Source organism: Gymnodraco acuticeps, unplaced genomic scaffold (genome assembly GCF_902827175.1).
Source record: "Gymnodraco acuticeps unplaced genomic scaffold, fGymAcu1.1, whole genome shotgun sequence".
NCBI lineage: Eukaryota > Metazoa > Chordata > Actinopteri > Perciformes > Bathydraconidae > Gymnodraco > Gymnodraco acuticeps.
Genome location: NW_022990743.1, coordinates 114847 through 139817, shown reverse-complemented (window position 1 = coordinate 139817; position 24971 = coordinate 114847). Strand labels below are relative to the sequence as shown.

The following is a 24971-nucleotide window of genomic DNA, read 5'->3' as shown; positions in this document are numbered from 1 at the left end:
TTTCAAATTTCAATTTTTATTATTTGTACATTCACCACTGATAGGCGTACTCAAAGAAGAAATAAAAAACAAAAACATTTTTACTAACATGATAAAATAAAGATTAAAAAAACAATATTAAAACCATTGTTGAGAAAACTCATAATGAACATCCCCCCTTGACGCTATAGGGAGGAGGAAGAGGAGGAAGAAGAGAAGCAATGATACGTACATAATCATAACTTGTGACAGGCGTGACAAACAGAGAATTGTCTCATCTCTTAACTAAACAGAGGGAGAGCGGAGCACTGTATTAGAAGTAATTCCACACCTGTCCAAATATACCCCAGAGCTGCCTCATTTAAAAGACTTGATTTTGAATTAATCTTATATGTCTGTACAAAATGTCAAACACACCTATTCCAATATTTTCAGATTTATGCAAGCCTCTGCACGGAGGACAGTTTTCTCTTTAGGCAGGGCTGGCAAGAAGAGCCTTGGACTACATGCAGCAACAAAAGGATTCCTCATCCAGATTTCAGAGCTGTTCAAAACACAGAGGCAACGACAAGTGATTGCAAATCATAATTGGCATCTACACTTTGGGGGCGAATGGGGAACATATGGCGGGAAATTATTAAAATAACCCAGCGTGTCATACTGCGAAACCGTCAAGACAAAAAACTTAAGAAGAAGAGAGGCAAACGTATAAAGAAAATATATCGAATCTTGACAGAAGCGCCACGCACGGCACTCTGGGAAACAACACTGCAAAAAAACCATGATCCCTTTTAAGCCCGACTGCGTGTAGGTGTGGATGTGCTTGTTTAAAAAAGGTGACAATTTGAGAGATGGTGGCGACATCAGTTGGTCCTCTATTGGATCTTAGTTGTAACAAAGTACATGTAGTGAAAGGCAAATGGAAGAGGGTGTGGTCTCAGTCCCGTCAGTTGATTGGCCGTTAACGCCGCCTGTCTCGAGGGTCGCTGCGGCTGCGGGAGCGTCGGCCCCCGCCAGCCCCGCGGCCTTCTGGCCTACGGTAACCATCCCTCCGTTTGTCGTTCTCCCTACCTCTGTCTCTCTCTCTGTCCCTGCTCTTCTCCTTCTCCTTCTCTTTCTCCTTCTCTTTCTCCTTCTCTTTCTCACCCTCGCTCCGCTCTGCGGTTTGGCCGCCTGCAGGTTTCACCCTCTCCTTGCGCTCCTCTTCCCTTTTTTTCAACTCCTCCTCCTCATCTCGCTCCTTCCTCCGTGTCTCGCGCACCTTCATCCGTTCTGCCCTGGCAGCTTCCCGTTGAGCGATCTGCAACGAAGAAGAATGCACAGATGAATAATTGAAGTCTTGATTAGATATCTAGGCCGTGTAATAATAGTTGAGCATTAAAAGAGTATTAACTTCTGTGTGCCTCACATTGTCGTCTGTAAGTGGAAGCCAGTATATGCAAGGAGCTGCTTTAGTTTTGCGGAAAAGATCATCAAGCAGCTTTGCAGGGGGATCCTCAGCTGTTTTATCTGCAAAGAAACATCAACGTTAGAGCTCCAACTGCTTATTTATCAGCCATTATATCTGAATTAAATGTTTGTTTTATAAACTAGTGACACTATCAAAAAGCTCACAGTGGTGTCTTCAACTCTCAATGAGCAGGTGGAAACAATTAACAGTTTAGCTTGGAATTTTTATTTGAATGAATTGAATTAAGCATCAAAAATAATTAAAGATTCATTTTCTGTTAATGGCCGAATAACTGCTTCTGTTAAACAAAAGTTTTTACATAATGTAGCAAATAGTCTTGTCTCTCACCTTTCTTCTCAGACTTCTTTTCCTTGCCCTCTGCCCTCTCTTTGCGGCGTTTCTCTTTGGAGAGTGACCTCTGGGGGTCTCCCTCCTTCTCCTCGCCGGGTTTCCCGAAGTCTCGGACCTTGTCGCGGTCCCACTCCCGCTCCGCCCTGGCCTTCTCTCGGCGCTCCATCTCTCGCTCGCGCTCGGCCCACTGTTCTCGCTCGGGGAAGAGAGAGGGCAGGCCGGACGCTCGGCCGCGCTCCTCTGCTCCGGGTCGGTTGGCCAAGCCTTTTTGGAAGTCCAACTACAAAGCAGAGATACGCTCAGGCTACAGATGGCTTAGCATTGTGGGAGTAAGATAAAATAAAGACAAATAACAATAAGGTCCTACCTCATCCTGCTGGCAGAAGTCTACACTAAGGACTTTTGGGTTGCTCTGAGGCCATTTCACCCCGTGGAGAGCTGCACGAGTAGCGACGGCCTCCTCTGAGCTGCAGTACTAAACACAGAAAAAGACGTTAAGACAGAGAAAAACTTCGGGGGGCCAAAAGCAGTCCGACGCAGATCTACCAGTAGCAACAACTCACGGTGACGAAGCAGTGAGACTTGATTTTGTCGATCCAGAAGCCCTCTTCCACCAGGGTGCCGGTTCTGCTGAGCAGCTCCTTCAGCTGCCCCAGAGTGAATGGCCTCACCTAAACAAATGATAACAGAGCACTTATCACAACACGTATGTTGTAAACAGCATAAAGATGAACATGAATAAAAACTGTACATTGAACCGGGGTTCAAGGAAATTGTGAGGTTATAAGAACAGGTGCTTGATAGGTGATCCGGATCAAATCTGTCCTGAACGACGTCACTGTTCTTGAGGTGCATTTTAGGGACAATCATGGCATCATTGAATTATTCTTAGATAAAAAGGACAAATCCTTATAACCTGCCAAAGCCTCAAACATATCATATGCTTCAATGCCACAGAAGTCTTTTATGCATTTCATTGTGGCTTTACAGAAAAATATAACATGTCTGTATTTGATTAGGTCTTCCGACATTATTGGTTGATACTAAAAGTATATAATAGAAATTTAGACCTTTAGAAACAAATAAGCTTGCACCTATATAAAAAGGAGGTCAATAAGCGTCTTCAGTAAAAAACCATAGCGGGTCTGGCTGTTGCATTCTGGACTATTTAGGCCAGTTTTCTCTTACCAGGTTGCTGATGTGAACGATGCTGGAGACTTTGCCGCGGGGTGGTGAGGGCTGCCGGGCCGTGCGAACAGGGTCATCGATTGTGATGGAAACACCCGTTTTCTGCTGGCTGATGGAGCGACGGATGAGGGTGTCGCCTGGGGTCACTGGAACCAAGAACATACAATAATCAACAAAATGTCAGAAAAATACAACTGGATGTCAACGCAGCATGAAAGGTAGTGTGCTGACTTTTACATTTTTCTGAGTTTAATGCTAGATGAAGAACATCTTTTAACGTTTCCATTACCAGTGTTCATTTCTACGTCACGGCTGGTGTGTGATGGAGACTGGGTTTCCATCACGTTCCTGTCCTTCTCCTCGTGCGCTCTTGTCCTCTCTTTGTCTCCCTGCACATCCTCCTCCTCCGAGTCCTCGTGTTTGCTCCTCTTCACCTCCTTCTGTCCATTCTCCTGGCTCTCCGGGTGCACCACCTGCAAAATGTTTATATACAAAAAAAGCTCTTGATGAGGAAATTCATGTTCAAATAGTGCTTTGCATTTGAAACAGTGGTATACCGACCTGTGTGACGGTTCGTCTGATCTGTAGGTCCTGGTCAGAGCGCTCCCTCTCTTCTTCCTCAGCACCGGAGAGGGCGGCTTCCTCTGGGTGCAGGTCCACTACGGCCTCCTGACCGAGGCACGGACGAATGTCTGGGATCAGAGACTGAAGGGGAAAGAACGGAGAAAAATCACAAGATGAATGTGTGCCTATATTCAACAAATAAGACAGAGACCTGGCAAGTGCCTCATCGTGCATGTATCCGTCTAAAAAGCATTACTAGCAACTACAACGCAATATAAGTGCTGTCTACACCAAGAACTACATATTTCAAGTAGGGCTGCTTTGGAAAAAATGATAATAAAACGACCACGCAAGGCAAAATAGTTATTAGTGATAGAATAAATGTTTAAAGACCAAATCCGACTTCCAGCGTTGAACAAGAACACCTATTATACTATAGAAGTATTTTTTTGTGTATATCGTTCATCATATTGCTCTTAAAGTGAGTCATACGATATTGTTTGCTACTTTTGTTTAAGATGTAGCAGGGGCTCTGACATTTCACTTGAGTTTGAATAACCAACTTTATAGTTCTTGGTGCGAACAGCCCTACTAAGATGCAAATACCTTCAGTGACTCCGTGGTGATGCTGAAGGAAGGTTTCTTGGCGGTGACGGCTGTGCTGGATCCCCACCTCCTCTTGCGCCCGGCTGCAGCCCCAGAGTCCTGCTCGCCCTCTGCACCGCCGGTGCCCGGGGACGATTTACTGCCTGGTAAGACGAGAAAAAAACAAAACCAATTTAATCCTTTGGCACATGTTGTATACAGCCTTAGCTTGCAAATCAGCGTTGTAGCAACGGTTTCTTTAAACTATGGATGTTCATGCGATCGACGTTCAAGATTTTTTAGAATTTCCTTTACGAATATTGCCCTTTAACACTTACAATATACATAATAAAAAAAGATGCACAAAACCAAACGATCAGTTATAAAGAGGCATGGCACGAAAACTAAGGGACCAAGTTGGTGTAATTATTCTGAAAATGTGGCAGTCGTTTTTCGCTCATACACTGCGAAATGGTTTACATTTAGACTGCTTTTATTGGCTCCTTAAGCAAAGTCTGGCTATGCGTCCTGGACCACAGATTTTCTCCAGCCCTTTTTTTTTTCCAGCTCTTCTCACAATACCGTGTCCAGGAGACTTTACATGTTTCCCATGTTAATGTTGTGTTGGGTTCAAATCAGCAGGAATACAGCTAGTGAATGTTAGTGGTTATAATTGGAACTAGCAGTGCTACTGACTTGTATTAAGGTGCATTGAAGCACTATTTAGTACAATTCTGTAATGTGGTCGTCAATTATAATGTTACTATGTGTTCAAATGTAATGTTGTCTTTGGCAAAAATCCATTCCAGTTTCTCTGGAATGGATTTACTGTTTGAAGAGAATTTTCTTAATAGCAACAGTACTCAAACAATAAAGATGGAGTTCATTTTGAAGCACGTGGGATGATTTTGGGTATTGACTAGTCATCGAGAATTGTGGTATTTCACTAGTGCTGGTTTAGACCACTAAATGTGAAGTTATAAATACACTACACATCCCTAATTATAATCGTTGGTAAAGAGAGCAAGTAGGGAGGGTGTACTTACTGCTGATGGAGATCTTACGAGTTGAGAAGGCCTTTGGTGTCTGTAACACAAGAAGATAAAAACAACCCCAAACATGGGTGAGGTGAGAAGCTGCTACCAAGTGGTCAAGGACAGGTTAGAAGAAAGGTGGAACAATAACAGGAAGCTGGGGCTGAGAGTGGAGACAGAAACTGCTGTGAAATGTATTTTTTAAACTCAAGCCTACTGAATGGCAGCACACGGTTTTTCTACTGTACTGGTAGTTAAGTGCATGCCATTCATAATCATTTCAAAATCTAAATGTAAAGATTATAACTTGCTTGAGGATAAAACTGTTGCAGTCTCCATCATAGAGAAAAAGTAACTGGTTTAAATATTGCAGTTTAGATTCTTGTTATTTCTATAAAACTAGTTTCACAGGAATTGACTATGGTTAAAGATGACAACAATTTTGATTGAACTGCAGAGTCTATAAATAGGATAAGACTTTTCAACGCTGCTACTCGCAGCAAAGACTATATAGTATGACTGGAAACTATGCATTTATTTTCTAAATAACTATGAAATATAACATTGAGTAAACGTCTACTTATTCCCTGGTACCACTGACACCTGATCCTTACTGGTTTGGATATGGCCCAATCACGACTGCATGTACTGTATCTAGGCAACAAGGGTCCAATCAAAGGTGGCTGAGATGTTTGGATGGAAATCTGAAAGCGTGCTTGCTGGCAGGATGAGATCAAGAGTTCATTTGAGTAGGGGCTTTGAAATGCTTTTGGCCGAAGCAGTCATCCTCAGGTGTTTTGGCATTAGTCTTTCAAAGTGTGGCAGGCTCTTGTAACAACGAGTCCAATGAGTTGAAGGCCAGGTGTTGGAGGCGGTTAAATGTCATTGTGCACACAATTCCCAAAACTTGATGTTAGTGTTCAGTTCTTTAAGGCACTGTTCATGGCGTAGAGCACGAAAAGTCGTACGTTTGCAAAAACTCTGCAGAAGGTTGTTGTAGAAACGAACCCAAAACGTTAAGTCCTTCTTCAGTTCAAATCAATCTTATTAAGTCCAGGCAAAAGCTTTGGTCTCTTTAAAAACGCTTTTAGTATCAAAGAGATGTCTTGATTTCGGAATCCCATTCCAAGAGAGTAAACCGAATCCAAAATGTCCTCTGTCAAGCATGTGACAGTTCACCAAGCTTCACAAATCACATGTCCATGATGCCCCATGTTTCTCTGCAAAGGGGTTCAGATTGTACCAAAGTGAAATAGTACAAAAACTACTGACTGTTTCACAGCAACCTTGACTTGATGTGAGAACAAGTCCTTGTTCATCTCGTCTCAAGGCTGATTTTAAGGGCACAAGGCCCAATAAATTGGTAAGGGCAAAGAGAGGTGGGCAACGTTGACTAGCCGACCCCTTCTTTGCATGTTCTAGTCCATTCAATAGCTCTTGCCAGCCATATCCATGAAAATGAGGCAGCCTTTGTTGCCAGGGATGTCCCTCTGAGCCTTGGGGGCTTATCTGTGGCCAACTCTGGATTCTTGGGGACAGTGGAACAGGTGCAGCAGTAGCAGTAGTAGTAGAAGTAGTAGTGGCAGAGGTAGTATGCAGGTACCAATAGGGGCAATGGAAGAGGCATGAGCACCTTTATAACAAAGCAATCATTTGGGGTTTAAATATCAGCCACAGTGAGAACATACCCTTGCTGTTTCAGTAAAAGTTTTTCTTTTCTTTTTACATATAGCCATATCATGAAATTTAATTTCCTAAGCACATTTTACAACTCGTGATTAGGGCTCATAAAGTCATCTAGTGGATATGTATTTTAATTGTAAAGAAAATATTTCTAACAAAAAAATATAGTAAAATGTTCTATACTGTATAATATATCCTGGTTAATAAAAACTTAACTATAAACAACTCAACTATAAAACAAATGAAATGGGTCCTTCCACAAGTCCTGAGCTACAGACAGCTTTGAGGCCCAGGATGATTCATGGTTCTTCAGGAGCCTTACCTCCTCGCTGGTCTCTGGAAGCTTCTCTGGCTCTGCCATGGCAGTCTCCTTCACCTGCCTGAAAAGTGTGAAAGACACATAAAAGAAAGTACATATTTATTTTAAAAACAAGATAGACATTTTTTTTTTTACCAAGGCAGAACAAGTGAAATTACATGTATTAACAGTTTCATAGAGTTCAGATTTATGAAAAATTGTGAGGTACCGTGTTACAAAATTAAAAATATTCAATATTTACAGTCTAAATATTTAAAAGCACAACTTTTATCTTCCTCTAAATCTCATTAAACTACATTTAAGTTACAGTCATGAAACCCTCAACATACATATTGATTTCCCTTATAAGAAACAAAAAACAGCAATTAAAAAAAAAAGGCATACAAATTCTCAGCATATGAATCCACTCTACTGAGATACACACACACAAACAAGATTAAGCTTAACAGTCACTATGTTGTTTCACTGATATGTTAATTGTTGAATGGGGTCAAAGGACAGAGGCGATGAATGCAGAGCACAGCAGACTCCTCGCAGACCGACCGACAGACACGCAATACCTGACAAAAGAGCGCGCGCCTCACGTTCTCATGTCATCCTCATGCGCGTTCATGCGAACATGTCCAGTCATTTCGAGTTAAATGTACTTCGGAGGTAACTACAAATTTAAGACAAACTGCGCCGGGTTAAAACGAAGCGTACAAATGCTACTGTAGCTAATGTGACTGCGTCGCACCGAGCCGCCTCTCCCTCCCTTTCACCGGAGAATACTCCTCTATAACTCATTCATGTCTGAAACCAACCCCTGCGGCACACAAACCCCCTAGTTTTCTGTTCTGCTAAGCCGCTGTATGGAGAACCATAGGCCAGCATCTGTAGCTAAAGCCAGCGTCGGAACACAGCCATGTTGCAACGGATGAAAAAAAGATCGTCTATTAAAAAAAAGAACCCGTATCTCCTCAGCCACACCGGCTTCAAGGCAGTCTCATCACTCGCCTGATGGGAAAGCCATTACGTTTTTTATACGACACCGTTTTATCATCGACGTAGTGTGTTCATAAAGCATACCGATTTTAAGGAAGTGGGATTATGTGATATGCTGGTAATAAACGCGTATGAAGCAGCACGTGTAAACCTACGAAAAATGTGCCACATCATTTTCTATAACAGATACATGGCGTAGTAATCAGCAGCGAACCGCTTCAACACGCGTATTTCGGTGTATTCACGGCATTCATTTTGTTATTCTACAGTATTGTTGTTTTATAGATAGTTATTTGTTAATGTGACACAATTTGTGTTCTTTGCAATCAAAAAGGATATCGCATTGTGTTTGTTACTTTCGTTGCAGTTGTATATGTCTCAAGTGTAATTTGGCTTGACATGCTTTTATTTTGAAGGAGAGGTAGCGCTGTTGACAGGAAGTTGTTGTTGCTTTGGAAACAACGTGAAGGAGATTAACGTGGAAAAAACAAACAAAACGAATATCGACATTGAAACCTGAATAGTACTCCAACGAACAAAAATTCGGATATTCGGGTACAGCCCTAGTATGTAAGGGATAATGTGCAGCAACGCGGTCATTATGGAGAAAAGAACACCGACAGGCTGATCAGGAGCCCGACGCGAAGCGGAGGGATCTAGATCGGCATGAAGGTTAGGGTTAGATCTATTACATGGCCACATTCTCAACAAAGTAACGTTAATTAATCCCAATATTAATTGAAATGCTTTTATGGATTTAGAAAATTATTTTATTGATTTAAAAAATAGTTGTATTGATTTAAATTGACATGCATCCGCTAAGAAAAATAGTCCGTTGTTACCGTTTGAACTAACGTAGCAACGGCAGGAACTGCTTCGATAGCGTTTTTGATTACAGATTTGAAAACATCGCTGCTTGCTTTAAAAGTAGCACAATTCATTATGTCAAACCTTGGAAAGTATCTAGATATCCCTGCCCTAATGCCAAAGTAACTGCACACTGAATATGTGTCGCCGTTTGATGTCCATGTCTGGACCGCTGCGTAAAAAGGAGGGTTTCTGCCCGTTACTTCTCCGCTGTTTTCTTGTCCCTCTTGTCTTTTTCTTTTCTTCACTGGGGACTCATCAGCCACTAACTATTACTCCAAATTACTGTGCTCTCCAAATATATTAAAATTAATGTTAAAATCCTCCATGTTGCTATCACACGACAGCGGAAAACTAAAGACAATCAGACAGTTTGCTTGCTTTTCAAACTGTTACATTTGAAAAACAGTTAGAGCGTCTCTTGTCTTGTCAGTTTGAAAAGCCAACGGTAGGAATAGGCCGCAAGGTGAACCTCGAAAAGTCCTTTAGAAAAGAAATCCCGCTCCACAGAAGTGGAACTACATAATCTTTAGTTCATAAAAAAGAACGAGTCATGCTTATCCACCAAAGAAAAGTTCGTCGCTAAAATTCCTGTCAATTCTTCTAGACACTGGCTGAACTAGTCCCTTCAAAGCGTAATAATATCTTGGTCAAAAGTAGTGCCACGGTTCGTCACGTGATCGTGCTACACCAATTGGGTAGCTACATATTGTCAACAGAAGTGAAAGATGGCCGCCTCCATGGTTACGCTAAACCAGACCAAATGGATTCTAAACAGTGCTGTATGCTTGTTTTATGTCATGTTTTGTCATATGTCTTAATACATCACTAAGTCCGAGGTATTTGCGTTATATACGCGGTATTTGTGAGAGGTTTTACTATCTGGGAACAGAGTTGACCATCGAATCAACATTGGCTAGCAGCGTTTATCAGCCAACTCCAGCTACAACAACATTCCTGGACTACCATGTTCGCATCGCTAGGTTCATTGGCTGAGCTCGTGAATTATTCCATTAGACTGAGGACTTTTTGTCTGTCTGTCTGTTGTTATTGTTACCCTGTACACGTTAAATGCACTCTTAAAATAAACATGACTTGATTTCATACATAGCTGCGTCCAAGAAGAAGGTTAACTTGTTACGTTAAGTAATTTAGATCAATAAAATGCAGTACTTATACCAATGACCATTGATTCATTTATTTACTCATTCATCATATAATAATTTGATGAATTACATTATTATTATTATTATAGATATATATAGATTATTATTATTATAGATATATATAATATATATATATATATTATATTATTATTATTATTATTATTGTAATATGATAATATTGTATTTGTAACTTCAAAATCAATGCCACCGTTGTAAGCTTGTCCTGTACGTATTCCATCTTGTATTGGTAAAATAATCAACCTTTTCGTGCTTCACAGACGTAATATGCATGTAACAATGTTTGTTGATAATTTGACTTTTTGAGACTTTCTGGTGCGTTTTCCTCGTCCCCGCTACTCGATGAAACCATGGCGGTCGCCATTTTTTCCAAATGTGTTTGTTGATACCGGTATATGCAGCTACCCAATTGGTGTAGCACGATCACGTGACGGACCGTGGCACTACTTTTGACCAAGATATTATTACGCTTTGAAGGGACTAGTTCAGCCAATAATTACGTGCCTAGAAGAATTGACAGGAATTTTAGCGACTTTAACTTTTTTTTGGTGGATAAGCATGACTCGTTCTTTTTTATGAACTAAAGATTGTGTAGTTCCACTTCTGTGGAGCGGGATGAAACGATAACAGGGTTCACCTTATGGCCTAGAAGGAACTGCTTGCGTTTTTGAGGAGCTTTTTTATTACAGATTTGAAAACATCGCTCCTTGCTTTAAAAGTAGCACAATTCATTATGTCAAACCTTGGAAAGTATCTAGATATCCCTGCCCTAATGACAAAGTAACTGGCAACTGAATATGTGTTGCTGTTCGATGTCTATGTCTGGACCGCTGCGTAAAAAGGAGGGTTTCTGCCCCGTTACTTCTGCGCTGTTTTTCATGTCCCAGTTCGAAAAGCAAACTGCATGCAGTTTGCTTTTCGGCCCAACTGTATACAGTTAAATCGACCCGACTTCTTTCTGAAGATGTGAGCATCCTTAACAACGGTCAATAAGTCCTTGACAGCGGTCTGTCTGTTCGGTATTAACAACGTGTCACGTGTTCTGAATTGAGTATTCAACGAAGCCATGTAATAAGTATAATTCTATAACACATAGGTGTGAGCAAGCTCTCTGATTGGTCAATAGGCGTGTTTGATTCCACGATCAAAGAACGGTCAAATAGAACGTGCCTTTTCACAACAAGTCAGTATCCCTCCGCGTCTGAGAAAAACGGTATACCCTTGGCCTGAAAAGCTGCTTTTCGAACTGGAAAAAGAAAGCAGCGGAGAAGTAACGGGGCAGAAACCCTCCTTTTTACGTTACGAAACAAACTTCCAAACATAATATGGAAACATTTAAGATTAACTTCAACCTCCGGGGGGGTCTTACTGTGGAGGACTGGATTGAGGAGTGCCTAGAAAAAAAAGCACCTAAACGACAACATGCAGAGCTACGTGAAGAGCAGGTAGACCAACTGGAAAAGTACCACAATTCAAAAGCTAACTGCAAACTGGAACAAGAAAGCAGCGGAGAAGTAGTGGTTTCCATAGCGACACACAGCCGTTACATTGTTACATTGTCTCTCTTTGGAAAATCGTTAGCTACAAAATGTCAGATTTTATAGTTATCATCTGGACAACAGAAAAATGTGGAGCAACGCGCTTTTTGCCGGTCCGGGACACGCCAAACGGCCACTGGAGGAAAGCTCTTCCGTGAACACCACAGCACCAACTGCAAAAAAGTCTGGCATGGAGTTCATGCGTTGTTTCAAAAATTGCACTTTTAATGGCAGCATGAACATTCACCTTCATTCTGAAGCCAAAATGTTAAATATGTAAATAAATAAATAAATAGCCTAATTCAAGAATTGTTGTCAATAAATTGGTTAATAATATATTATTTACTATAATTATATCAATAACTGTAAGCGGGGAAGCAGGAGTGTTCGATTGATCGGCTCTCGTTACCAAGGGAACTACTTTATAGGAACTACTTTCTGACGGAGATTAACTCAAGCAGAAAGTGAAGGTTTGGGAGCAAATTAGCCCACATTATGAAATTATTTTACGATATTGTTGATTACAATGATAGTTTGTGTTATAGAATCGCAATCATACACTTGAGGCCGTTCTTTAACGTCATTATTGGTACTCCAGTACAGGCATACGGACCTCGGCGCAAGCGCCTCGGTCCTGTCGCAGTACTGTCGTACCAATAATGACGTTAAAGAACGGCCTCTCGTGTATGATTGCTTAAATAAATACTAGTTACAGTGACGTGAGCAGTTATATGGAGATGTGACATGCAACGCGGATCTAAAGAGAATGTTGTGTTCATTCTCAGAATAAATGCCAGAAAACACCCCAGATGCTTCGCTGTCGTTTCCTGAATGATAACAGGTCGCTTACGGTTGTGACCTGTTATCCCCCAGTATACCCTAGTCAGCGCCCCTAGTTACACCAATCAGCGTGCGATTACCGTACAGCCAATCACAATGCGTGACGTCATTGGTAAGCGACTGACCCCAAACACATATGGTAGGGCGAACACATATGGTACTGACACCAGAACTTATTTGCAGCACCTTAATATTTATTTACAAATGATATTTTCTCATATTTTGCCTTTACCAAAATATGGCGCTTGCTGAGATTTTGATATATCACTAGTCCATATTGCAGTTTCGATACATTTCGATTAATTGTACAGCACTAAGACATGTTTTCACTCTCCTGTTGAGAAATGAATGGTCACAAAACCACCAAGTCTGCCTGATTAGAAGTAGAATATGGTCTATGTGGAGATCCTGTGTATACAAATATCCATACAACCTTATATTCATTACTCTTTTCCCCTGTTAGCTTCATATGAGGCTTTTAACTTCTACACATGTAATTATGCTTTCATGAGTCAGCATGTGTTTCCATCAACTAAACTCATTTTCATTTGTGTTTGTGTGGGAAGTATGTTACAGGAGTTGGCTCAAATACTCATACACTGCATCTTGTAAAGCAGAGGCAGGCCCAACAATGCCAGTAACATATATTTTCAGTTTTGTTTTTCCTCCAAAGTATAGTCTTTCTTGTCTTCTAGAGTGAGTTTGTGGTGGGAAATGAAATAATGATGAACAGGAGAGTGTAGTAAAATGTATCTAACAACCCTGTTTTCCCTTTGCATTGTTATAGGTAGCAACCTGGCAGAGAAGCCTTTTGTTGAAGCACACTGCTCTTTTGAACCAATAACAGAATGATAAATATTCTCAAAGTAGGGGGGTGTTTGATTCATAAACCTGGCTTGTACCCAACTCTGAGAGCTCAGACCAAGAGTTAAATTAAAACAAACCACCTTTCTTATAACTTTTCACAAACAGAAAGTAATTTAAGCAATTACTAAAAACAACAGATGAATTCACCTGTGTGTGTTAAAGGTGGGGTAGGTAAGTTTGAGAAACCGGCTCGAGATACACTTTTTGTTATATTCCATGGAATGTTCTTAACATCCTGATAGCAATGGATATCTGAAGTGCTTTGACAATAAATCCATAAAAAAAAGCATACTGTAAAAAGCACGACCAATCATCTGAGCCGGCCCGGCTAAAATAACTGGATGGCCTACCTGCCTGTCAGCTTTCCATCTATGCACAAACTTATCTCGTGCAGTCATTGGTCATGTGCGCGTTCTTGTGTGTTGGAGGAGGGGCTCTGTAAGGAAGTGGCAGATTTTTTTCGGCTGTGTATTTTCAAATTCTAGCGCACTCGAGCTGGTTTCTCCAAAATTACCTACCCCACCTTTAATCTGACACACAGACAATGTATAGGATGAGTTTCACAAGATTAAGACTTAAAAGCAAACCTTTGTTTGTCTGTTTCCTTCTCTCTGTCGTTGTCCTTTTTCTTTCTTTGGGGCTCCTCTCCGGTCGGTGCTTCAATGAAAGGTTTCTGGGGATTTAAAAAGGGAAGAAAACTGAATAAGAGGTGAAATAATATGATGTTTGTCAAGGACGGTGGGTAACATCACCAAAAGAGAAAAAAACAGAAAGCTAGATATTTGTTTGTAGCATTAGCGAAGATGTCGAGAATTGAGACAGATGTAATAATAAGGGATGTTTTAGTTTATGAGCAACTGACCTTGTTGTGGCCTTCTTCATCAGCAGTTACGTTTCTCTTCTCTACAGACGACCCTCCTTTGCTCGGGGAGACTTTTGGTGTTTCCTTTATGCCCTGAGCCTGATCTTTTTTAGGTTTCTCTTCCTGAAAGGACACAAGCAACAGAGATATTTTTTAAACCAAAAAACACTTGCAACATTTGCTATAACAACAAAACCTTGGTATGGACAAAAGCATACTCAAATACTAGTTTTTTTTAACCAACCAAGCTTTTATTTATCAACCCAGGAGACCACCTGGTGATAATGCCCTCTGGGTGACTCAAAACATCAGACTATTGATAAATAAGGCAGTACATCACACAAAACTGACTATAGAGAGGCGAAGTCCCTCCACTTCCGGTGGACCTCCATGGGACCTTATTTAGGAACAATTATGTATTGAAGTCAATGGCGAGAGAAAGATTAACTTTCGATCCCATTTGAATTGTGCCACGAATTACACATATGGTGTTTGTCAATTTAAAAGATAATTTTGCGAGTAAAAAAAAAAAAATGTGTCGTAAAACTGTGAAGTAACACTTTTTGTGTGTGAAACCGCTCAATGAACTACATCTCCCGTCTCGCACCAACACCAAGACGGCCGTCACGTTGGCACCATAGACTGTATATATAAATGGACGTAGTGTCCGTGACGTCACCCATAGGATTCTGCAGAGTTGCCGTGAAGCCCTTAGTAGGCGGAGTCGTCCACTAACGGCTCGACTGTGACGTCAGAGTCTAATCCCGCCTGCTCCAAATAAGGGCAAAGAGGCGGAGCCGAGGTGGGACCTGCTGCCTCCGAACTGGAAGTAAATAGAGCTAGCTCAGGCTAAGAAGCTAAGCTAACATGAAATACATGCATACCAAGTTACTGCTAACAGTGTAGTTCCCCTATATAGACGTTACATTCATAATCAAATGAGACAATCTGCAAGAGAATTAGCTATATTTTGTTATTCTTAATGCTTGTCATTCACACGTTGAGAAAAGACGGACTCTACCCCGGACCTAACGGAGCCGCAGTGGGCTAACTCCGGGACGCCGGCTGGAGCTAGCCCCCTGCGGCTCCGTTAGCTCCGGCGGCCACCACTGGGATAATCGGGTCCCCTATTAACATTTGCTCCCGTTTAGCATTATGGGCGTCATAGCCATAGACTATAAAAGTCTGACCCAAGGCTGAATCATAAACTAAAATGTATATGTATGCATAAAGGGTTACGTCCTTAGCTGGCTAATAAGTAACAAGCTAAGCTACCAAGCACACAAACACCTGCGAACGGGGTTAACATGTATAATATTATCATTTTAGACTTCTTGGAAGTTCTGTTAGTACATTCAAGCGCACAGCACGACATTTTAATTGTCTGGTATTTGTAACAATATTTCCTAAAAAGGCACAATCACCACGAACACGGCTAAAGCTAAAGGGTCAAGTACAGTACTATGACTAACTAACGTTGTAGCCTCTATGGTTGTAGCCTAGCAGAGTGGACAAGTTGCTGTTAGCTGACAGTGAGGCATGTACGTGTCCATCAAAGTGACCACGCCCTAATTTATGCAAAAACGTTAAGACCTAATATAAATAAAAGGGTCGTGTTAGAAAACAATTCCCTCACAGATTCATAATCATGAAGGTGGAATCTAACTTTATCGATAATAATATTTATTGCATCCATGGGTAGAAACTAGGGATGCACGATATTGGTTTTTTGAAACCGATAACTTCCTGCTTCTCAAGACCGATACCCGATAATAATATAATATATATATATATTAAATGTACCTGTAGTTTTTGCACACCTGGTGGTAAAAAAAAGACTAGTAGTGAGCAAATGACATGAGCATTACTACTATGAACAAAACAAAGCCAAGAACAGTTTTGACTCTCGTCAAGCGCCATCATTTCTATGATGAAGTTAGAGATCGTTTTAGCCCTGGGGTCGTCTCTGGCAAACGTCTTGCCTTTTTCAAAAGCCTCGTCGATAGGTAAAAGCCCCGGTGCCTTTGCAGCTGGCTTTGGATTCGCCGCTAGTTTAGCAGCGCAGGCGTCTTCGTACGCTTTTAACACACCATCGTAGCGATGACGATGTTTCAGGAGACAAATCAGGTTGGAAGTATTATAGCTCGTTGCCTTTTTCCCTCCTCGTGGAACTTCTGCATTGCATTTGTTAATACAAATAGCAAGCAAACTATCTAACTCTGAAACTTTGAAATAGTCCCATACTACCGGCGACATGTTTGTTTACTGTCCTGGCTTCACACCATTTACGTCACAGCCAGGCATGAGTTAAGGAGCGCTGGATTTGTGAAAAACTCCCCTCTTCCTAAACCACTAATACCACAGTACTGGCAAAACGGGAGGAGCCGAGTGAAAAACAAGCGCCCCTCATCCCAATCCACCCACACCGCAGTATTTTTTTTCTTTTTTTTTACCCAAAAAATATATTGTATATTATCGGGGCTATTAATACTGTTATCGGATTTATCGGGATGACGTCATAATTCCTAATATCGGACCGATAATTATCGTGCACCACTAGTAGAAACATGTTTTTTTCTGCTGTAAAGTTGGGCATTTTAACATGGAGTTCTATGGAAATTGCGCCTTTCTGCAGCCAGTCCCTAGCGGCCCATGTATGAATTGCAGTGTGTGGGACTTCCGTATTGGCTTCCCGGCTGTTCTCCAGAGTTTGCCGCTTGGTTGGCACATTTAACTTCTTTCTTTTAGAATGAGGTGAAAATTATTACCTGTTTTTCAGGTCTCAGGCTCAAAAATGACATTCCCAGAACAAATGACCATATCTTCCCTTCTAAAAGGGTTAAATTAATAACCTTTTTTCTCAAAGTAATGATAAACCTGTGAGTTGGATGTAGAAAAGTCAGAATCAATATAGATGTTTTTTATTTTAAAGAAAATTCAAATTAAACATAGTAAAAAACTGTAAATTATAGTGTCTACCCTTAAAGAGCCTGTGACAGCCTCCCAACTGTTGTGCAATGAAATATTGGGCTACTAGTAATCTTGAACCGTCAGTTTAAAAAAATAAGGTGCGATACCGTTCCGATAAATATCAATAATTTCGAACATCGCGGGGAAATTCCTTCGACTCATTTTGAAGTTTTGGGGGAAGCCGGAACTGACGTCAATGCGGGAACGCTTCACTGTGTTGTCATGCGTAGAAATGGTGAATTACTGAGTTTAGGCACGTTAATAACGTTTTAATGAAGTTGACTACAGTATATTCATATTTGTCAGTGCTTTCATGTCAATTCGGCGAACATAAACATAAATGATCATGGTGAAGATGATTAAATTAGGATTAAAATCGGAGCTGCTGAATTTCCTCTCTTCGGATGTGATATAAAAACAAATCGATTATTTTTGTAGTTGTAAACTCAAGTGGATGAAACTACATTTATTAGTGCTTTCATGTCAATTCGGCAAACATATGATACATTAAATGATCGTGAGGATGATGATTAAAATCGTTTGTTTGAGCCGGTCTGCATTTCCTGGTGAGAAAACAAACCGATGCTTTTTGTAGTTGTAGTACACCAACATGGATTAAACGTGTGTTTTTTTTACCACAATGTTGGGGAAATTAATGGATAAAATGCACGGATTATTATTATTCCCACTCCGATCGGGACACTAGGTCCACCGTTTCCCCGCAGCGAGGCTCCCCCCGTTGACAGTTTACGTGGGCTGGGCTGGGTGCAGTGGCGGACTGGCCACTGGGACGAATCCCGATGGGCCGGTACCGAAGTGGGCCGGTCGGATAAGTCACTAGCACATCCCCACTCCCCCCGTTGACAATTTATTAGCGGTACCGAAGTGGGCCAGTCGAGAGTCCCGGGATGATTTTTAGTCCCAGTCTACCACTGGCTACATGACCGTATGATCGCCCATATTGACGCACCTAATTCCTAAACTTCTAACTGAGACAACATAAACCGATCCTTCAGCCTCATATGAGCTCTCAGACACGTTCAACATTAAACTGTCATCGCTGTCTGAGCTTACTGCTGTGTGCGCCATCGTGCGTTTACATGCAGATGCTGGGATCCTGAACGGTGCAGCTGGAGCGCTGTGCCCGCAATGACGTCACACGTAATTTGGCAGGACTTGAAGAATCCCCGAGCAGATCCAGAAAATTGTCAACATTGAAGGGCAGATTAATGGTTATCAAAGTACAAATATCCAAAATCAGTTCAGTAACGGTTTTCAAGGGGACAATATTTACTCAAATTGATGGGTTTGGATGATGGGGGAAACTCGTGTCACAGGCTCCTTAAACTACCCTTGGAATCCAAAGTACAACATATAATAAGTACCCTGTATCAAGATTGATGCAAAACAAGTGACATTTGACCTTTTTAGAGAGGTTTAGCAAAAAAAACTCCACCTCTGGGGTGATTTGGGTGGAAATAGCCGTTTTTACCATTTCTCTGGAACCCATTGGTCGATTTTGGTGATTGACATCTCTTTTTGACCGTTAGAGCCAATAGAATCAATGGGGAATTTCCCCATACACACACATGGGGGGGGGGGGGGTCGTAGTAATCAGCAGCGAACCGCTTCAACACGTGTATTTACGGCATTCATTTTGTTATTCTACAGTATTGTTGTTTCATAGTTATTAACCCAATATGTGTTCTTTGAAATTGAAAAGGATATCGCATTGTGTTTGTTACTTTCGTTGCAGTTGTATATGTCTTAAGTGTAATTTGGCTTGGCTTCCTATTTATGGACATGCTTTTATTTTGAAGGAGAGGTAGCGCTGTTGACAGGAAGTTGTTGCTGCTTTGGAAACAACGTGACGGAGATTAACGGAGAAAAGTAATATCTACATATAAAGACGGAGAAAGTAAACGATAACGTTTATGGTTAAGTGTTAGCACCCCCAAAGAGGCACAAGCTCTTACGTTGATATTGGAGATTTCAATAAATTCAATTTGGAAAAAAAACGAGAAAAACAAACAAAACGAATAACGAAATTGAAACCCGAATAGTACTCCAACAAACAAATATTCGGATATTTGGGTACAGCCCTACTCTATAGTGCCTAAAACTTCAGAGGCTGCGTATCAGTGAAAAAAAACAAATTTAACACAATTAAAAATGGCCAGCATGATAAGCCCTGTATGCCAGGGACCAATTAGAGGGATTCTTTTCAAACCACTTACCCTTTTACCCCTTGTAGTGTCACGGGTTTTCTCTCTAGAGGATGTTGATGAGCTGGAGGAGCCGGACGATGAAGACCCAGAGTCGGATTCTGAGGAGGAGGAGTCATTAGACGATGATCGTTTCCTTGCATGTTTTTCGTCCTTCTTTGTCTCTCTTCCCCTACGCGGTGCAGTATCCTCTCTTGGACCCTTGCTTTTGTCCACTTCCTTAGCTGCATATTCTGTCTCGATCTTTGCTGAATCCACTTTTTCTTTGTCCGCCAATACAAGACTTTTTGCCTCTTCTTTTTTGGGACTCGTGGTCTCCTTCTCGGGCGCCTTGGCAGCAACCTCCTGCTTTTTCTGTGGGCCTTCCTGTTCGGTGGAGGACTTGAGTCCTTCCTGCTGTGAAACTTCTGTTAGCGCAGAGACGGTTAAGGCCCGGGGCTGGGGGGTGTCTGAGAAGTTACGGGGCCGCTTGATGACCATGGAAGGCGAGGACGATTGAATTGGGGGCTCCCGTTGGAAGCGGAACTTCTTGAATGTGGACTGAGGCGACAGAGGTGTTGGTGAGATGCTGGATTTAGCATGGGCATCTACCTTCTCGCCTTCCTCTGCCGATGACTTTGCGGCCGGTCCAGTGGAGAGGAGGGTAGGAGTGGGCAGGGAGGTGAAACCAAGCTCGCGGCCGCGTTTCAACGGAGGGAGGTGACTTTCCCTCTCCTTTTCGGCCATTCTAGCCCTCTCTTTCTTCTGTTCCAAGGCTGTCTCCTGCTCCTCCTTTTCTTTCTGCAAGGATTTCTCCTTTTCTAGCTTCTCGTGTTCCAGAGCCCTCTCCTTCTCCTTCCTCTCGAGTTTCTCCTGCTCAAGAGCTTTCTCCCTCTCAAGCCTCTCCTTCTCGAGTCTCTCCTGCTCTAAAGCCTTCTCCCTGTCCAGCCTTTCTTTTTCGGCTCTTTCCTTCTCCTTCCTCTCCCATTCCAGAGCTTCCAATCTCTCCTTCTCCTTCCTCTCCCGTTCCAGAGCTTCAAATCTCTCCTTCTCCTTCCTCTCCTGTTCCAGAGCATCAAATCTCTCCTTCTCCTTCCTCTCCCGTTCCAGAGCTTCAAATCTCTCCTTCTCCTTCCTCTCCCGTTCCAGAGCATCAAATCTCTCCTTCTCCTTCCTCTCCTGTTCCAGAGCTTCCAATCTCTCCTTCTCCTTCCTCTCCCGTTCCAGAGCTTCAAATCTCTCCTTCCTCTCCCGTTCCAGAGCTTCATATCTCTCCTTCTCCTTCCTCTCCTGTTCCAGAGCTTCCAATCTCTCCTTCTCCTTCCTCTCCCGTTCCAGAGCTTCAAATCTCTCCTTCTCCTTCCTCTCCTGTTCCAGAGCTTCAAATCTCTCCTTCTCCTTCCTCTCCTGTTCCAGAGCATCACATCTCTCCTTCTCCTTCCTCTCCCGTTCCAGAGCTTCAAATCTCTCCTTCTCCTTCCTCTCCTGTTCCAGAGCTTCAAATCTCTCCTTCTCCTTCCTCTCCTGTTCCAATGCCCTTTCCCTCTCTTTCCTTTCTTGCTGCAACACTTTCTCTCTCTCGATTATCTCCTTTTCCTTTCTCTCGAGCGCCAACCTCTGTTGCTCTTGGGCTCTCTCCCGCTCCAACCTTTCCTGCTCTATAGCTCTTTCTCTTCTCTCCTTCTCTATGGCTTTCTCCCTCTCGAGTCTCTCCTGCTCCAGAGCCCTCTCCAGTCTCTCTTGCTCTAAGGCTTTCTCCCTCTCAAACCTTTCCCTTTCCAGCCTCTCCTGCTCCAAAGCCATTTCTCTCTCAATCCTCTCAGCCTCCAGAGCTCGTTCCCTCTGTAGCCTCTCTTGCTCCAGAGCCCTTTCTCTCTCTTTCCTTTCCTGCTCTAAAGCCCTGGCTCTTTCCTGCTCTATGGCCCTCTCCATTTCTTCCCTCTCTCGCTTCTCCCTCTCTTTCCTTTCTCTCTGCAGACGCTCCTGCTCCAGGGACCTCTGTCTCTCCAGCTCTTGTGCGAAGGCTCGCTCTCGCTCTTCCCTCTCTTTAGCCAAAGCGAGTTCCCTCACCTGTCTCTCTCGCTCTAGAGCAAGCTCTCTCTCGCGCTGCAAAGCCTTTTCTCGTTCCTCTCTTTCTAAAGCCAGTGCAAAGGCCCTTTCCCGCTCTTCCTCCATGGCCTGCTCTTTTCTCTGTTTCTCTTGCCTTTCCAGCTCAAGGGCCTTTTCTCTTTCTAACTGAGAGTCCCTCTCTCTGTCCCTCTCTTCTGTTGCGGTGGCCTTGAGCACACTCACGGGTGCTTGAATATGGGCCGGATATGCTCCTGGGATGCCTGGAATTGTGGAAAATGACATGTGCCCTGCCGCATTGGCTGTGTGAGTTATGGCAGAAACCAGACCCTCTAAAGGCCCTCTGCCATCGCCTTCAACACCGGCGGCACGGTGCCAACCTGCTCCAGAGAAAGCACCTTCTGACTCCATTTTGCGGGCCAGAAGGGTCAGTGGGCCGGGCTTGCGCTCGGCACTCCTCTGCGGCTCCGGGCTGCTGCTGCGGCTGTCGCTGCTGGAGGAGCCGGAGCTGGAAGTACTGGATGAACGCCCAGCTGCGGCTACATCTGGACTTGGGGGGCTCTGTTTAGGGGTGTCCGGCAAGGGGAATGATAACTCTGGAGGTGGGGAGGGAGGAGGTGTAGGCTGGCGGAGTTGAGGGGATAGAAGGGAAGGCATGTGTTGCTGAGGGGGTTGACAGGGTACTCCGGACCTCTCTCTAGACGCGGGAGCTCTGGCCGGCTCTCTGTTGCTTCTCCTGTGAGCGCCTCCTTCCCAATCGTCGTTGTCGCCATCCTCGTCTCCGTCATCACTGTCGTCATCGTTGCTGTCGGCTGCGACTTGGTTGGAGGCGGACCCCCTTTCTGGTCGGTGCTCTGCGACAGGAACGCGCATGGCCACAGAGCCAGACGCAGGAGGACCGGACATGTGGGCTTCCTGGTTTCTGTTACCCTCTGCCTCGTTCGCTGCCCCAAACAATCCCTCTCCACCGGAGGGGCCGGGTGGCTTTTGCTGCTCAGCCAATGGTGGCGGGGCTTCCTGGTGAGGAGAGAAAGGGGTTAAATTGATGGTATATGGACTGCATTAATATAAAACTTTTCCAGCTTTTCTGAACCCTCAAACCACAACATTAAGCCATTCATCTGGGCAATTTGGGGGTAAGTATCTTGCCCAATCAACATGTGGATTGCAGGGGCTGGGTATTTAACCATCGACCTTCCAATTGGTAGACAACCATTGCGACACCTATTTTGGCATTGCAATTCATACCAGCACCTTTCAAATGGGCTAAATATTTGAAACTTCAAACAAAAATCGTTGTTAAAAATATGAAGAGAATGTGACCTGAATGCAACAGGTAAGAAAAGAAAGTGATGACTGACCTGGGCTGGAGGAGGGCATGGTGTACTGTTATTAACTTCTGTGTGGTCCTCTTGATCTGTTGACAAAAGACAAAAACCTATAATTACGCAAAAAACGTATGCACCCTAGATGTAAACAGTTTCAGTACCAAACTGGGTTGCAATGGTGGATTCGTACAACACTTACCATTAGTGTCATATGCTTCACGGGCCTCTCTCTCGAGCCGCTGCCTCAGGAGCTCCTGTTGTTTAGCCAGATACTGCTTGATGAAGCTGTTCTGGCTCATTTCTTCTCCAATCTACAGAGAACATTAAAAATAATGATGGGTAGAAGACTTCAAGGCCACTATCAAGTTAAGACATTTAACAGTATTGGCGGAATTTGTCATATATATTTAAGTGCCGATTGTATGTGAACTGGCTTAAGTTGTTGACACAAAGATTAAGGCATCTTTAAAGACACTTACCTGTGAGTTTGGCTGTAGTCCGATGTGATTGGTTGAGGTCCTCTGCAGATTCTCCAGCATGAGGGCCTGTTAATGAGATGCAAGACATTTTATTAGGTGTAAATAGATATCAGTTATTTCCCAGGGTTATTACAGTTGACACTAGTGCCTTTGAACATTAAATATACAGAAATTATACAGGTGTGGAATATTTTTAACCACATAGCTATTGTCTACTTTATGAATTACTCGTTTTCCTTATAAATGCCAATATTTCCATTATTTGCCAACTTGTATGTGTCGTTCTTTTCAGAATGCCATCATCATAGATGGGACCAACTTTTTTTTAAGCCACTCTCTAAATTATTTAAAATGTGGTGAATGCAACTCTTGATACATGGCATAGAGAGAGAAGAGAATAACATTTAAGTGAGTTTCCTGGTCTGAAGCCAACAAGAAACATACGGTTAAATGAAACAAGGCATTGGAGACTCAGTCTATGAGGGAAAGCAAAAAGCAAGCTCTTGTGAAGTGTAATGTTATAATCTCCAACATCTTGAGCAGTGATAAGCAGTAACACATACAACACACGTGACATCCAATATACATAATAATAATAATAATAATAATAAGGTACATCAATTTGAGGTCAGTGGATGCTTCTAGTGCTGGTAGGTCTAATGTATACACAATTGCTGCTTCCATGGCGCAAATCAGGGCAGATATGGTAATGAGAGATGAGAGAGATGGTACTTTATTGATCCCAATTTGGGAAATTGTTGAAATTAATTACCCGGATCCCCCGCTTAAAAGGAAATTAATTCCCCTACTGTAATGGCGCAATGTAAATGTAAACAAACGCGCTCATCCAGGGCCTTTGCAGCTCATGGCTCTGAGATTCATTTGAGAGCAAAACTAATGCACATTTTGGCGGAAAACAGCTACACTTGTCGAATTTAAAACATTGCAAATAACGTTCAATTTACATTAATAGTTAGCCCATTGTTCACTAATAAAACACTTGTGTAACTTCAACCTCCCGGCTAAACTAATGTACAGCAACATTGCATGGGACCGATTCTGTAAACGGTAATATAGCTAACCAGGCCACCGCTCAATCACAGCGTTAGCCAAAGGAGCCAACGAGCTAACAGGACAACATTAACCCGAAAAACACTTTGAAATTAGCCCCTAAGTTGCTTAAACTCCAGGTCTTGCTACGGTTGGTGTAATTATATGCATCGAAACAACTTATCAGCCACAGCAAAGTGCATATAGAAGCGTTTCTCTGAGTGCTGGTCGTTAACCGCGGTAACTCTCCTGCGCTGCTCGGCAGTAGCGATACTCAGCCGTCGGCCCTCGAGAGAACATCAGCCCGTCTCATCGTTAACGTTAGCTCGTAGCAGCCGTGCTCTCGTTTTTCACCGCAGAACTTACCCCTTTGAGTCTTTTAATGAGTGCATTCTTCTGCCCGCTTTTAGAGAGTCCCCTCTCCTCAAGAGCAGCTTTTAAATCCGCAACTCGAAGGGACTGGAGCGGTCTACCGTCCAGCGTAACGTCTTCGAGGTCCGCCATTTTCCGTTCCTCTAGTCAGCGAGAGCAACGAGCAACGCCTTCCTCCACCCAGCGTCACCAGCGACAACTTCCCC

The 24971-nt window shown here is 42.8% G+C and overlaps 1 protein-coding gene across 2 annotated transcripts; it reads right to left on the bottom strand.

Annotated features, from left to right (window-relative positions):
• On the bottom strand, window positions 1-24969 carry acin1a (apoptotic chromatin condensation inducer 1a). 2 transcript variants are annotated; one of them, XM_034232044.1, is made up of 19 exons: window positions 24760-24969; window positions 23344-23409; window positions 23064-23175; window positions 22898-22953; window positions 20974-22553; window positions 19503-20856; window positions 14296-14418; window positions 14021-14106; window positions 7157-7214; window positions 5164-5203; window positions 4139-4281; window positions 3530-3673; window positions 3258-3441; window positions 2969-3114; window positions 2344-2451; window positions 2148-2255; window positions 1778-2060; window positions 1388-1488; window positions 1-1279 (listed from the first exon to the last, which is right to left on the bottom strand). In XM_034232044.1, the coding sequence occupies exons 1-19, from the start codon at window positions 24895-24897 to the stop codon at window positions 941-943; spliced, it is 5169 nt and encodes a 1722-aa protein (XP_034087935.1). In that variant the 5' UTR covers window positions 24898-24969; the 3' UTR covers window positions 1-940. The 2 variants fall into 2 exon arrangements, with proteins under 2 accessions (XP_034087935.1, XP_034087934.1); XM_034232043.1 differs by having other exon boundaries at window positions 19503-22553.
• Between the last annotated feature and the right edge of the window lie 2 nt (window positions 24970-24971).